The 15426-nt window shown below is 41.5% G+C and overlaps 1 protein-coding gene across 3 annotated transcripts in view; it reads left to right on the forward strand.

Moving 5' to 3' along the window:
- The window catches only part of ATPSCKMT (ATP synthase c subunit lysine N-methyltransferase), a 73680-nt gene that overhangs the window by 32101 nt on the left and 26153 nt on the right, over positions 1-15426 (forward strand). For 2 of the 3 annotated variants that reach the window (XM_030205310.1, XM_030205295.1), the window contains exons 3-4: positions 2907-3044; positions 9278-9328. In XM_030205310.1, coding sequence (XP_030061170.1) covers positions 2907-3044; positions 9278-9328 — 189 coding nt within the window. The remainder of the gene's footprint in view (positions 1-2906; positions 3045-9277; positions 9329-15426) is intronic. The other variant, XM_030205303.1, reaches the window with a different exon arrangement.

The raw sequence follows: 15426 nt of genomic DNA on the forward strand, positions 1-15426 counted from the left end.
CCTGCCTCGTCTTCTCCCTTCCTGCCACCCGTCTTTAAAAAGAAATTGCCGACGCGATAGCGAGCGCAGCACCTCGTGTGGAAGTAAAAGAAGCGAATCCGATCATCTCATTGGGCCTTCCTTCACTGTCCCGCCCTAGAGGAAATAGGAAGTTGCGTCAGAGGAGGGCGGGACAGTGAGGGAAGGCCCAATGAGATGATCGGATCCGCTTCCTTTACTTCCACACGAGGTGCTGCGCTCGCTATCGCGTCGGCAAATAAATTTAAAGGGCTGGTGCGGGGGGGGGGGGGGTGCCAGGATGAAGAGCAGCGGGAGCGGCGGGGGGGGGGGGTGCCAGGATGAAGAGCAGCGGGAGCGGCGGCACCCCCCTTTCTGGTGACACCCGGGGCGACCAAAAGATTTAAAGGCCTCGGCGGGGCGAGGGTAAGCACCGCGGCGGCGCCCTCCAGAGGTGGGCGCCCCCCTGCGGCGCTTACCTCGCTTACCGCATCGGCACGGCCCTGCCTGGGGGGCCTTTGGGGGGTGGAGTTAGTGGCGGCCAGGGGAGGGAATGAGTCTTCTGTCGGGAAGTGGCTGCTTGGAGAGTGGGCTAGCAGCAAGGAACGAGGCCACAGTTTCAGTTCTGGTTCTAGCTGAAACCAAGTGGCGGATTTCAGCTGCGGATTTGATTTTGGCTGGAACCAAAACCACTGGTTACTTCTTCTATAAATCCCCCTGGCTCTTTATCAAACTATATTTGCTACCTTGAGATTATGAGATACGATCACCCTGTGGTCTGTTATCCCCAGTACACAACAGAATCTGCCCTTCTATGTGGTTCTGCCCAATTGGATTATTGCACCCCAAATGTATGACTATGGGGCTCATTTTAGGAAGAGAAAAATGTTTAAAAAGTGGCATAAAGCAGTATTTGGACATTTTGCTTGCCAAAATGCTCAAATCGCTATTTTCGAAACCTATTTTGCAGACGTTTATCTATGCATTTCTTCTTCAGTACATCCAAATCACAAGGGGGGGTGTTGGGAGTGTTAGGGCATTCCTAACACTTGGATGTTTTTCTGTCATAATGGAACAAAAAAATTTCCAGGACTAAAACCTTTTAACAGCTAAGCCACAAAAAAGAGCAGTAATTGACCAGTTAGCTCCACTTACCCCCCCCCCCCCCCCAGTGGTCACTGACCCCCTTCCACCCCCCCCAAAGATGTGAAAGAAACAGTACATACCAGCCTCAATGCCAGCCTCAGTTGTTATAGCCAGTCCTATTGGAGTAGACTAGTGGCTGGTGCACTGCACTGTAGAGATGGTCGATTTCCCACTCTACTGTTACACATGTGGTGGAAAGTATGAGCCTTTCAAAACTCACCAAAAATCTACTGTACCCACATATAGGTGACACAGCCATAAGGGCTATTGTAGTGGTGTACAGTTGGATATAGTAGGTTTCTGGTGGGTTTTGTAGGGCCCACCGTACAATATAAGGGGGGTAACGGTGAGATGAGCTTTTAAGTGAAGTTCACTGCAGTGCTCCCCTAGGGTGCCCCACTGCTCTTCTGGGATATCTGTGTTACTAGTCTACTAAGAATGCTGGCTCCTCTTACATCCAAATGGCTTGATTTTGTGCATTTTTCCCTTCAATGTTTTTTTTTTTTTCAAAAGTGGACCAAAAAGATAAATGTACAGAGCACAAATACATACGTTTTGCTGTTTCGAAAATCACTATGTTTGCCACTTGAATCTTGAATGCTTTGAGCAAAATGTCCAAAGTCGGACTTAGATGTGACATTGAAAATGCCCCTCTGTGTACTTTTTTGCATTGAATTTTAACTGCTAAGTCAACCACTCTGTGGTCTTTCTTTGATCACACCTCATTTTGTCTGCTTCTTTAGTATTGTCTGTTCCATTGCAAATCACAGTGTTATTTGCAAAAAGGCAAACTTTTCCTTCTAACAGCTCCATAATATTGCTCACAAAGATATTGAACAGAATAGATGGGAAATACCTTACTAATCACCTTTTCCTCCTTGGAGTGAATTCATTAACCACTGCCCTCTGTTGTATACCACTCAGCTAATTTCTAATTCAGTCAACCACCTTGAAACCCAATCCAAACTCTTTATTTATTAATGAATCTCCTGTGTGGGGCAGTATCAGAAGCTAACCAAGTTAACCACATCCAGTGATCTAATTCTGTTGATCAAATTCTCTAGACACTCAGTTAAAGAAATTGATCAAATTTCTGCAGATCTGTAGGCCCCAAAGAAAACTGGAACTTTTCTAGATTGTGATGTGTGTTACTAGACCAAATTAAAGATATTAAGGGCTGATATTAAAAAAAGCTAAGGGCCTAAATTTGTGACTTATTTTCAACCAAACTCAGGATCCCATGATTTCTGCTGAAATTTCATCTTAATTTAGGAGCTTAAAAGATATAAATTTAGGCTTCCCACTCATTTGTCAAGATTTGTAAGTCCAGTTTATGAGCCTGTGCTGAAAATCAGTGCAAAGTTCCTAACCCTTTTTCACCATCCATTATTTATGCTCCTAAATTTAGGAGTTTAGTGAAATTGTGAATATAAATGTAGGCACTCAGCTGTAGTAAACTGTTTGCTGATGTAAGAGCATAACTCTAAAAAGGGCCCTTCTATTTAAGCTTAGCACATGCCAAATGTTGAGAAGCCCATAGATATATAACGGGCTACTTAGCATTTAGCATGAACTTTCAAGATTGCCTAGTTTATTTCCACAGATGCATTTTGTGGAACTTTAATTTGTTTTCTGCAAATTATACAAATTTGCAAAAACACATGGATGCGCACTTTAGCTGAGAGGCTGCACACATAAAAAAACAACAAATGTTACTATCTGGACAGTCCTTATTGCTGATCGGTTGATTTGTTCCTTTGTAGGTGATAGCAGCAGCCAAAGAGGGATTCCAAGCTGTTGGCTATGAACTAAATCCCTGGTTGGTCTTGTACTCAAGATACCGTGCCTGGAGAGAAGGAGTACATCACAATGCCAGTTTCTACGTATCGGATCTGTGGAAGGTGCATATTTGTGACAAAGCCTTACAAAGAGCAAAAGAGAAATACACCGAATTTGACAATGAACAGATGATCTTGTTGAAAAGGGCTAATATATCTCCTTTTTTCTTTCAAAATTGTATGCAAAGCCGGCCCAACCATTAGGCATGACTAGGTGGTCATCTGGGGCAGCAGCTTCTGGGAAGGGGAGGGGGCACAGCAGAAAAGCAGTTGCAATCAAAGGAAAACAATAGATCATGTCAGCCATATAAACATGAAGAAGCATCAGTGCTCACTTTACCTGCATGAAAGGTGGCAAATGGCTTTTGGAAATTAACTCATTATTGATACATGTGTGTGTGTATGTGTGTGATTCACAAGTGCCAGTGCATGCACACGCACACATACACACACATTTACTTTCTGTGAGGACAAGCAATCATAATATTCTCACATGTGGGTGACGTCATCTATGGATCCCGGTGCCAAGTGCACTGTTACTTTAAATCTTTGAGGCAGCACCCCCACCGCACATGTGCGGGTGCCTTCTTGCCCGACGCTCGACCGCAGGACCAGAACTCTATCATTTTCCGCGGAGCAGAGCGGTTGACTTTTTGATGTCTCTTCAGTGTGTCAAACATTTGCTTTATTGGTGTGTTCCCTTTTTTGGGACATTTTTTCTTCATATCCTTGTATTTTCAGTATTCATTTATTCAATATATATATATATATATATATATTTTTTTTTTTTTTTTCAATTATTTTCATTTTTCAGTTATTGGCCTTTTGGGGATTCTGAGCTTCTCTTGCCTGGGAAGCATCAACTATTTTTGGGTATGCGACTACTTGAGCTGCCTGGGCATTACAGTCTTTAGACTTAGCGTCGGCCATTTTTCTCTCAAATTACTACATGTCTAAGAGTCATTACACTCCTTCTCCTCCTCCTCCTCCTCCTCTACCTCAAAAGACTACTCCCCAGCGCTCACTTCCAAGATAGCAGCGGGGTCAGAAAACCCAGACACCTTCTAGTGTAAACAACAACCTAACTCTTGACTCTTTCCTAGAGAGCATTGCCACTGTACAGTTGTCCATTCCAAGTGAAACTACCTGTTGGAGGAAGGCTCACTCTTTTCCAGTAGAAGTGGCCTCTCATAACCTCTGACCTTTGGGTGCTAAACACCATTTAGCATGACTGTGCTGTGCATTGACAAAGAAGAACTCCCAACCATCTACCAAGAGAGTCTCGTTTCAATTTCCTCCAAATGAAATTATTTCAAGAGGAGCTGTCATCCCTTCTCCAGCAGAATACAGTAGAAACAGTTCCAACTCTGAGCAGGGGTAAAGGGTTCTATTCCAGATATTTTCTTATACCAAAAAAGAAGAAGGGGGGAGTACGTCCAATTCTTGATCTACAAGACCTTAAACAAGTTTCTACTCAAAGAAAAATTTTACATGGTTTCCTTTGGGTTACTACTTCCCATGATACAACTCAATGATTGGCTTTGCCCTCTAGATCTCAAACAGATATACACACATACATATTCTCCCTGCAACCAGAAAAATCCTGTGGAATTCTGCACCATCAATACAAGGTCTCACCATTTGGCTTGGCCTCAGCTTCTCGAGTGAAGACGAAGTGTCTGATAGTAGTAAGTGCAACACTTTGCAAATGGGGCATACATGTCTTTCCCTACATGGATGTCTGGTTAATCAAGGCAGCCTCCTGATAATCGTCAAGTATCTCCACTCCACCAGACGACTCCTAGAACTCCTCGGATTTGCGGTCAATTACTCCAGATCACGACATCAACCAATTTCAACCTTAGAGTTCATAGGAGCTCTCTTTGATACTACTCAGGGCAGGACCTTCCTTCCTCAACCGAGGGCAAACAATATAGTGTATCTTACCACTGAAGTGTTCAACTTCACCCACATATTTGCTCAACAGATGCTCTGCCTAGTCAGTCACATGGCTTCAACAGTCCATGTAACATCATTGACTCGTCTTCAGTTCTGAATTCCTCAGTGGACACTCTTCTCAGTGATCACAAGCCACAGGATTATTATCAGCTTGCATTCGGATCACTCCACAGCTATACCACTCCCTACTGTGGCGGATGATGTCTCAAAATCTTACCTAGGGCCTTGCATTCCAGCCACTTCTGCATTACAAAGTCCTCACCACAAATGCCTTCATGACAGGTTGCAGAGCACACCTAGATGCTCTCTACACACAGGGTTCTTAGTCCCCACAGGTGAAAATATATCATATCAACCTTCTGGAGTTGCAAGCTGTTTGGTGTGCTCTCAAGACCTTTCATAACCTTATTCTTGGTCAGGTAATACTAACGAGGTAGCAATGTAATACCTGAACAAGCAGGAAGGAACAGGTGTTATGGAACACCTAGCACCTGACTGACAGACGTCGCTAATGGCTCCTAAACACAAAATGGCCATTAGAGACATCTGTCAGTTGTATTTTGTTGTTTTTGTATGGATTATATTTAAAAACAATTTTTTCGCTGAAGCAGCCAAGTCAAAGCGAAACAGGGTACCCTACCCCCTGTTGGGATATATGTGGATATGTACTCGATAAATATGAAGAATACAGGAATATTTGTCATCCAAGATAAGTACTCTGTGTATGTTTACAGCACTTCATTGTCTCCAGTCATATCAGTATCTTTAAAAAGGTTATCTTGTTTTTGTTATATGAATATCACTGGGACTAGTGGAGATTTTTTCTGACCAATGATTAAAAAGAGCCCTCTATGTTTATGAAAGTTGTATCATTCAAACAGAGGTGGTCTCCAAAGATACTGAGGCCTTTTTTCTCCACTATGTTTCATTACTTAACACAAGATACACCTTGAGATACTTAGGACAATTGTAGAAGCAACTTGTTATATTTTGATATTAAGTTCTACAGATTCTAATACTTGTGGTAATTGAAATCACCCATTATTATTGTGTTATCCAGTTTGCTAGTCTCCCTAATTTCTGATAACATTTCTGCATCTGTCTGTTCATCTGGCCAGGTGGATGGTAGTACACTCCTATCACTATCCTTTACAAGGTATATGCGGACTATAACTGATGTATTGGTATTGGTACTTATGCACTCCAATCAGGAGAACTGAAACACTGGAATCCCTGACTTCTATTGATCTGCAATCAGCTTCTATGCTTACATGTTAATTATGGTACTTTGAGGTCTTAACAAAAAAAAAAACCACACACATACATACACAAACGAAAAAAAAGGGATTGTCTCAAACCATGTGTGGTGTTGCCCTTTCCAGCTCAGTGGGTAGCTCACTGTGCTCTGAGCTATAGTGCAGGAGACTTAAGTATCAATACTCTGTTCCATGAGGACAGGTTTCAGCCACTTTGCAAAGGCAATAATATCAGTGCTAGCAAGAGAAGCAAAACAGAAGATTAGAGGGTGGCCAATATAATGCCAATTTTTAAAACGGGTTCCAGAGGTGATTTGGGAAATTATAGACCAGTGAATGTGACATCGATGCCGGACAAAGGACAAAATTACTGAGCATATACATAGGTTTGGAGTAATGAGACAAAGAGGCATATTTTCAAAGCACTTAGACTTACAAAATTCCATAGGTTACTATTGGGCTCGTTTTCGAAAGAGAAGGACGTCCATCTTTCGACATATATCAGAAGATAGACGTCCTCCCAGGGACGTTCAAATCAGTATAATCGAAACCCGATTTAGGATGTCCCCAACTGCACTCCATCGCAAGGACGGCCAAAGTTCAAGGGGGTGTGACGGAGGAGTAGCGAAGGCGGGACTTGAGCATACCTAACACTTGGACGTCCTTGACCCATAATGGAAAAAAAGAAGGACGTCCCTAACGAACACTTGGACGTTTTCACCCGGACCTGTTTTTATTACGACTAAGGCACAAAAAGGTGCCCAAACTGGCCAGATGACCACCGGAGAGAATCGTGGATGACCTCCCGTTATTCCCCGAGTGGTCACTAACCCCCTCCCACCCTCAAAAAACATCTTTCAAAATATGTCTTGCCAGCCTCAGATGTCATACTCAGGTCCATGACAGCAGTATGCAGGTCCCTGGAGCAGTTTTAGTGGGTGAGTGCACTTCAGACAGGCGGACCCAGCACCATCCCCCCCCCCCCAAACCCACTGTACCCACATCTAGGTGCCCCCTTCACTCGTAAGGGCTATGGTAGTGTGTACAGTTGTGGGTACTGGGTTTTGGGGGCTCAGCACAAGGTAAGGGAGCTATGTACCTGGGAGCAATTTCTGAAGTCCACTGCAGTGCCCCCTAGGGTGCACGGTTGGTGTCCTGGCATGTCAGGGGGACCAGTGCACTACAAATGCTGGCTCCTCCCACGACCAAATGGCTTGCATTTGGTCGTTTCTGACATGGATGTCTTTGGTTTCGAAAATCGCTGAAAATCAGGAACGTCCATGTTTAGGGATGTCCATCTCTAAGGACCAAAGTTAAGGATTTGACACGTCCCTGATGGTATTTTCGAAACAAAAGATGGACGTCCACCTTGTTTAGAAAATACGGGTTTCCCCGCCCCTGGATCGGTCCGTTTAGCAAGGACGTTGAAATCGAAACGTGGATGTCCCTTTCGAAAATGCCCCTCTATGTAACTTTGTAAGTCTAAGTGTTTTGAAAATGAGCCCCATAGCCAACATGAATTTAGTTAAGGCATACCTTGCCTCATTAGTCTATTACATTTTTCGAAGGGGTGAATAAACATATGGATAATGATGAGCCAGTCGATACTGTGTATCTGGCTTTTCAAAAGGCATTTGACAAAGTACCTCATGAATGACGCCTGAGGAAATTATAAAGTCATTGGATAGGAGGAAGTGTGCTATTGTGGATTAAGAACTGGGTAAAAGATAGAAAACAGAGAGTAGGTTAAATGTCAGTATTCTCAATGGGAAAGTATTGATAGTGAGGTTCCCGTGGGACCGCTGCTTTTTAACATATTTATAAATTATCTAGAGATGGGAATAACTAGTGAGGTATTTAAATTTGCTGATGACACGAAGTTATTCAAAGTTGTTGTCTTAAAAGGATTGTGAAAAATTGCAAGATGACTTTAAAAGATTGGAAGACTGGGCATCTAAGTGGCAGATGGCATTCAGTGTGAGCAGGTGCAAAGTGATACATGGAAGAAAGAGGAACCCAAACTGAATGAGCGAGAAGCACCCCAGGAAGTTGAAGCCGATTGTCCCTTGACAAAGCGATTAAGCGAAACAGGCCCTGTCGGGACATTATAGGCTCCTGGGCGCTCCATAATACACATGCAGATAAGTCATGAAGTTTCTAAGTAATGGATTACATAGTATATTTTTGCGACAAATAGAAATCTTCCACTGAATTCACGGGTGTCACCTAATTACCTGTAAATTGAAAATTTTTATATCAGCAGTAAAAATACTTATAAAAATTGATAAGGATGGTAGGGGGTTGTCAATGATTAAAAATTGTCACCGGAATTAGGCACAAGAAATATGCCTGTATGTGCAGCCTAGTGTGACTATATGAGACTTCCCTGACATCCATAAAAAGTACTTGGGTGCACTTTTCTCTACTTTAAGTATTTTTTGTTGTGTTTATCTAAACTTTGAAAGTAGAAAGCCGATTAGCATTTTGACAGTATTTCTAGGATAAGCAGTATAAAATGTATTACACTATTTTGGGATCTTGCCAGGTACGTGTAAGCTGGATTGGCCCCTTTTGGAAACAGGATGCTGTGCTTGATGGACCTCTGGTCTGTCCCAGTATGGCAACACTTACATTCTTATGTTCTTCATGAATTCTTTTGTCCTGATGGTTAGGTCAGGAGGCTGAGAACCAGGGAATCCAGAGTTGAAATCCCACTGACACTTCTTGTGACCATGAATCATCTATAGCTACAAATAAAAATTAACCATACTGACTTTTTAAAATGAAAGGTGGTATAGCCAGTACCTGAATAAACATAAACTGGTTATTTTACCATTCTTCAGCTCTCTCAGACCAATCATCTTTTCAGTTAAAAGCTGGCCATTTCAACTAGGACAAAAATTAAATTTTTTTTTCTTGATCCCTTAGTGGAATTGGTTGTGGCTGCTGCAGTGTGGTGTAGTAGAGCACTGGAATGTGAGAGCCCTGTAATGATTGATGTACTTCTTGCTTCTTTTTCAGACTTCCTCTGCTGCAAAAATGATTATTTTCAGCTTTACTTGTCATTACTTTTCCCTGCAGGTCAGCTTTTCCCAGTATATGAATGTTGTCATTTTTGGAGTACCTCAAATGGTAAGTCTGTTTTGCTCCATGTATTTGTTATATTTGATGTTACACGGGTCTTTGTGAACATGTAACACCATCTCCCAAATGAAACATGTGTGAACAGGAAACAGCTTCATTCTGCATTTCTGTGGATCTGGTGCAAGCATGCTTAAGCTTGCCAGCAAATCACATACATATACAGACATTTGGATTTGGAGATAAGGCCAATGATCTGCATAATAATCTATGCAAATTAGATGAACGATCTGCCTATATAGTCAAACCAGACCCATTCAGTATTCATTGAGATATAAAAAAGTACTTTAAATGGTCTGAAAAACGAGTTTCTGAACTTGAATGCTGTATCCACAGTGACACAGAATATGATGGCACCTATATTAATTGTAGGCAAGTTTCCCTTTCAGTATTCAGTACAGGAGTCCCTTTTTAAAATTTCTATAAAGATAATAATAATTATTTAATTCATAAAATAAGATTCATGTTAACACTGAGACCTATGCTTCCATTTTCCCGGGAGGTAAAGAAAAAAAAAAGGGGGGGAAGATGAGGACAAAATCATATGCTGCAAACATAACCATTTCATCTCTTTCTGACCTTTGGCAAAGCTTAACATAGCCTGCCAGGTTTTCTTTATTTCAATTCAGTGTTCTGTTGTGCACAGCCAAGGCAGAGCAGACCAATGGCTGTCTATTATAAATCAGCCTTTGCTGCAAAATATTTTATTTTATCACTGCAGTCCAATCGGGGACGAATTGTACTGGAACTGTCAGAGTTTTGTCTCATTAGGAAGGAGAGCCGACTCTGAGTCTTTGCACACATGTCTATAGGCATCTCTGACAGCAAGGAATGTTTGCTGAAGTGGAATTGCTGTGTGAACTGATCACAAAATTTAGTTTAGGAATAGCCTTAAAATAGAACGTGTGGGAAGGCAGGAATACTGATGTGATGTCCTCTCATGTTCAAAAGCTCAGTGAGGAATCTTAGATCACAGAATCCTTCAGCACCTGTTAAACCTGTAGCAATCTTGTTAATGTTCACACTCAGGGGCTTGGATTTTGGTGTGGATTCTACATTTTAATTAATCAACCTTCCAAAACTGAGTGATGTATTTTCCTGGCCAAGAAGGCTGACAATCAAAGGAGTTAATTTTATAACACATTTTCTGCATGTAAAGCATGTTCAACATGTGAAAAATGGTTATTGTAAAATTGCGTGGGGATATATGCACTTAAAAATAGGCTCACAGAAATAAGCTGCAAAATGTACATAATACGGGGTAATTTTATGAAGAAATTTTTGCCAGTAAAACCTGTTTTTGCATGTGTAAAGAGTGTCCTATAAAATGAACCCACAGGTTATGGGCTAGATTCTATATATGGCGCCTGAAAATTGCACATGGAAAAAAAATACGCTTAGGTGTATTCTATAAAGTACGCCTATATTTTATAGAACAGGCTTAAATTTCCACCCGGTATATAGAATACGTAGAGCACCTTTCTACGCGACCAAATTTAGGGCCCTGTTTACTAAGCCATGCTGTAGGCACACTAACTTTTTAGCGTGCGGTAAAAATGAGTGCGCACTAATGATAGAGACACACATTATATTCCTATGGGTGTCTGTAGTGTTAGCGTGCTCTAAACTGTTTGCACACCTACATCATGGCTTAGTAAAGATGGCCCTTAGGTGTGGCCATTTATGTCATGTTTTACGTGAAGATATCCTGATGCCTAAATTAGGCACAGAGCGGGTATATTCTGTAACAATGCACATAGATTTTAGAAACGCCCATGCCGGCGCATGGCCTCGCCCTCTTTTCAACTATGCAATTTGGAATTTAAACGCACCACTATAGAATGCCTAGTGAGTTGTGCGTGTAAATCAATGCCAATTAGTGCTGATAATTGCTTGTGAGCATCCAATTAAGTGCTGATTAGCTAGTTTACCAATTAATTTACGCACATTGTTATAGAATATGCTTCGATTTCTGCGTGGAAATTGAGGTGCTATATATAGAATCCTGGAGTATTTGTGGAAAAGTATATGTAGCTACAAGAAAACATGTCCTTTCACACAACATGTGTAGGTATGTTTGAGGGCATAGTTTGGATGGATAATGGGTGGAGTCATAAGATATGCACATGTCCCCTCATTCTATAACTTTTGCACATAAATTATTTGATCTATTTGTGTGTTAAAATGATAGGTTCCGATATTCAAAACTATTTAACCGGTCAGGAGCTGTTCCTGGTCACTTAAATAGTGTTGTAGCATGTAACTTCGGATATCACCGGGCGATAACTGGTTGTCTCCCGCTGAATATCTGTGGTTCACGGCTAGCCGCTAACTGGCTATATTGTGTGACTTAGCCGATTAGATATGGATATTCAGCGCCAAACTGGCTATTTTTAGCGGTTTAAAATAGGCCCGCTATTTGTGCAACCTATCTTTAACCGCTAAGCACTTAACTTAGCACTGAATATTGTCATAACCTTCTAAATTGCCGAGGTCGAAAATGAAAATGGATATTCAGTGCCAGTTGTCGGAAATGGCCTGGCATTGAATATCCAGATTTAACACCCACGGCAGACAGCAAAAGCGCTACCTGCCACTGGCTGAATATTGTGTGTGTGTGGTGGGGGGGGGGAGGGAATAGAATATTAATACTTATGCGGGTGAATGTACGTTTGTATGCATGTTAGCTGAGCACTCAGCGCTATTTATTTATTTAAAACATTTATATTCTGCATAGTCCACAGTTCCCAGCGGATTACAATGTTATATGCATAATCAAAATATCTAATATTAACAATAAAATATTTATGTTAAGACAATGACACATGAGCACTCATAATTTTTATACCTCTTAATACAAATGCCAAAGATTACAAAGTGGCCTACCTAAATGCCTCTTGAAATAAAAAAAAGCCTTGAGCTGCTTTCTAAAAATAAGATAAGACTCCAATTTACCCAATTCGCTTAGGGTCATTTTACTAAGCTGCAGGAAGCGCTAGTGCAAACATACCACACCTTAAAAAGGTTAACCGTGAGACGCACTGCGGTGTCCTGCGGTAAACACAATATTCGAGGTGCGGTCGCACCATGGAGCGATACAAAGGCATTATAACATCCTCATTTTTGTTTTCCATTCCTTTCCTAATAATACCTAACATTCTATTTGCTTTCTTAGCCGCAGCAGCACACTGAGCCGAAGGTTTCAACGTATCATCAATGACGACACCTAGACCCCTTTCTTGGTCCGTGACTCCTAAAGTGGAACCTTGCATGACGTAACTATAATTCGGGTTCCTCTTTCCCACATGCATCACTTTGCACTTGCTCACATTAAACCTCATCTGCCATTTAGACGCCCAATCTTGTAAGATCCTCTTGTAATTTTTCGCAATCCTCCCGCGATTTAACTACTTTGAATAACTTTGTGTCATCAGCAAATTTAATTACCTCACTAGTTACTCCCATCTCTTGGTCATTTATAAATATGTTAAAAAGCAGCGGTCCCAACACAGACCCCTGGGGAACTCCACTAACTACCCTTCTCCATTGAGAATACTGACCATTTAACCCTACTCTCTCTGTTTTATATCTTTTAACCAGTTTTTAATCCACAATAGAACTCTACCTCCTATCCCATGGCTCTCCAATTTCCACTGGAGTCTTTTATGAGGTACTTTGTTAAACGCCTTCTGAAAATCCAGATATACAATATCAACCGGCTCACCTTTATCCACATGTTTGTTCACTCCTTTAAAGAAATGTAGTAGATTGGTGAGGCAAGATTTCCCTTCACTAAATCCATATTGACTTTGAGGCATATTTTCAAAGCACTTAGCCTTCCAAAGTTCCATAGGTTTCTATGGAACTTTGGAAGGCTAAGTGCTTTGAAAATATGCCTCTTTGTCTCATTAATCCATGCTTTTGAATATGCTCTGTAATTTTGTTCTTAATAATAGTCTCTACCATTTTGCCCGGCACCGACGTCAGACTCACCAGTCTATAATTTCCCGGATCTCCTCTGGATCCTTTTAAAAAATCGGTGTTACATTGGCCACCCTCCAATCTTCCGGTACCATTCTCGATTTTAAGGATAAATTACATATTACTAACAATAGCTCCACAAGCTCATTTTTCAGTTCTATCAGTACTCTTGGATGAATACCATCCAGTCCAGGAGATTTGCTACTCTTCAGTTTGTAGAACTGCCCCATTACATCCTCCAGGTTTACAGAGAATTCATTAAGTTTCTCCAACTCATCAGCTTACCATTTCTGGCACCAGTATCCCACCCAACTCTTCCTCGGTGAAGACCGAAGCAAAAAATTCATTTAATCTCTCTGCTACGGCTTTGTCTTCCCTGATCGCCCCTTTTACTCCTTGGTCATCTAGCGGTCCAACTGATTCTTTTGCCGGCTTCCTGCTTTTAATATACCTAAAAAATTTTTTATTATGTGTTTTTGCCTCCAACGCAATCTTTTTTTCGAAGTCCCTCTTAGCCTTCCCATGAGTGGAGGAGTAGCCTAGTGGTTAGTGCAGTGGACCTTTGATCCTGGGGAACTGAGTTCGATTCCCACTGCAGCTCCTTGTGACTCTGGGCAAGTCACTTAACCCTCCATTGCCCCTGGTACAAAATAAGTACCTGAATATATGTAAACCGCTTTGAATGTAGTTGCAAAAACCTCAGAAAGGCAGTATATCAAGTCCCATTTCCCTTTCCTTTGCCCTTATCAGCGCTTTGCATTTGACTTGACATTCCTTATGCTGTTTCTTATTATTTTCAGTCGGTTCCTTCTTTCATTTTCTGAAGGATATCCTTCACCTCACTTTTTAACCACACCGGCTGTCGTTTGGTTTTCTGTCCTCCTTTTTTAATACGCGGAATATATTTGGCCTGGGCTTCCAGAATGGTGTTTTTGAACAGCATCTAGGCCTGATGTAAATTTTTTACCCTCGCAGTTGCTCCACTAAGTTTTTTTTTCACCGTTCTTCTCATTTTATCATTGTCTCCTTTTTTAAAGTTTAAACGCTAACGTATTTGATTTCCTATATATACTTACTTCAAAGCTAATATCAAATCCGATCATATTATGATCACTGTTATCAAGCGGCCCCAGCACCATTACCTCCCGCACCAGATCATGTGCTCCACTAAGGACTAGGTCTAGAATTTTTCCTTCTGTCGTCGGCTTCTGTACCAGCTGCTCCATAAAGCTGTCCTTGATTTCATCAAGGAATTTTACCTCCCTAGCGTGCCCCAATGTTACATTTACCCAGTCAGTATCGGGGTAATTGAAATCACCCATTATAATCACGTTGCCCAGTTTGTTTGTGTCCCTAATTTCCTTTAACATTTCTGCATCCGTCTGTTTATCCTTGCCAGGTGGACGGTAGTACACTCCTATCACTATCCTTTTCCCCTTTACACATGGAATTTCAATCCACAGTGATTCCAAAAAGTGTTTTGTTTCCTGCAGAATTTTCAATCTATTTGATTCATGGCTTTCCTTATTATACAATGCTACCCCTCCACCAATTTGATCCACCCTATCACTATGATATAATTTGTACCCCGGTATGACAGTGTCCCACTGGTTATCCTCTTTCCACCAGGTCTCAGAGATGCCTATTATATCTAATTTTTCATTTAGTGCAATATATTCTAACTCTCCCATCTTATTTCTTAGGCTCCTGGCATTCGCATATAGACATTTCAAAGTATCTTTGTTGTTCATATTTACATGATGCTGAGTACTTGACAGTATTAATTTGCAATCTTTTGTCTGATTTTTATTTAAGGACACCTGCCTGCTTATAATCGAACGAGAAAAACGCCCAAGTTCCGACCTAAATCGGGAGATGGACGTTTATCTCACAAAAACGAATAAAGCGGTATAATCGAAAGCCGATTTTTGGACGTTTTCAACTGTAATCCGTCGCGGATGCGGACAAAGTTGATGGGGGCGTGTCAGAGGTGTGGCGAAGGCGGAACTGGGGCATGGTTATCTGCCGAACAGAGATGGGCGCATTTCACTGATAATGGGAAAAAAGTATGCGTTTTTAGCTAGAATTTAGGACACTTTTCCTGGACC

The sequence above is a fragment of the Microcaecilia unicolor genome, chromosome 1 (genome assembly GCF_901765095.1).
Source record: "Microcaecilia unicolor chromosome 1, aMicUni1.1, whole genome shotgun sequence".
In the NCBI taxonomy this organism is placed as follows: Eukaryota; Metazoa; Chordata; class Amphibia; order Gymnophiona; family Siphonopidae; genus Microcaecilia; species Microcaecilia unicolor.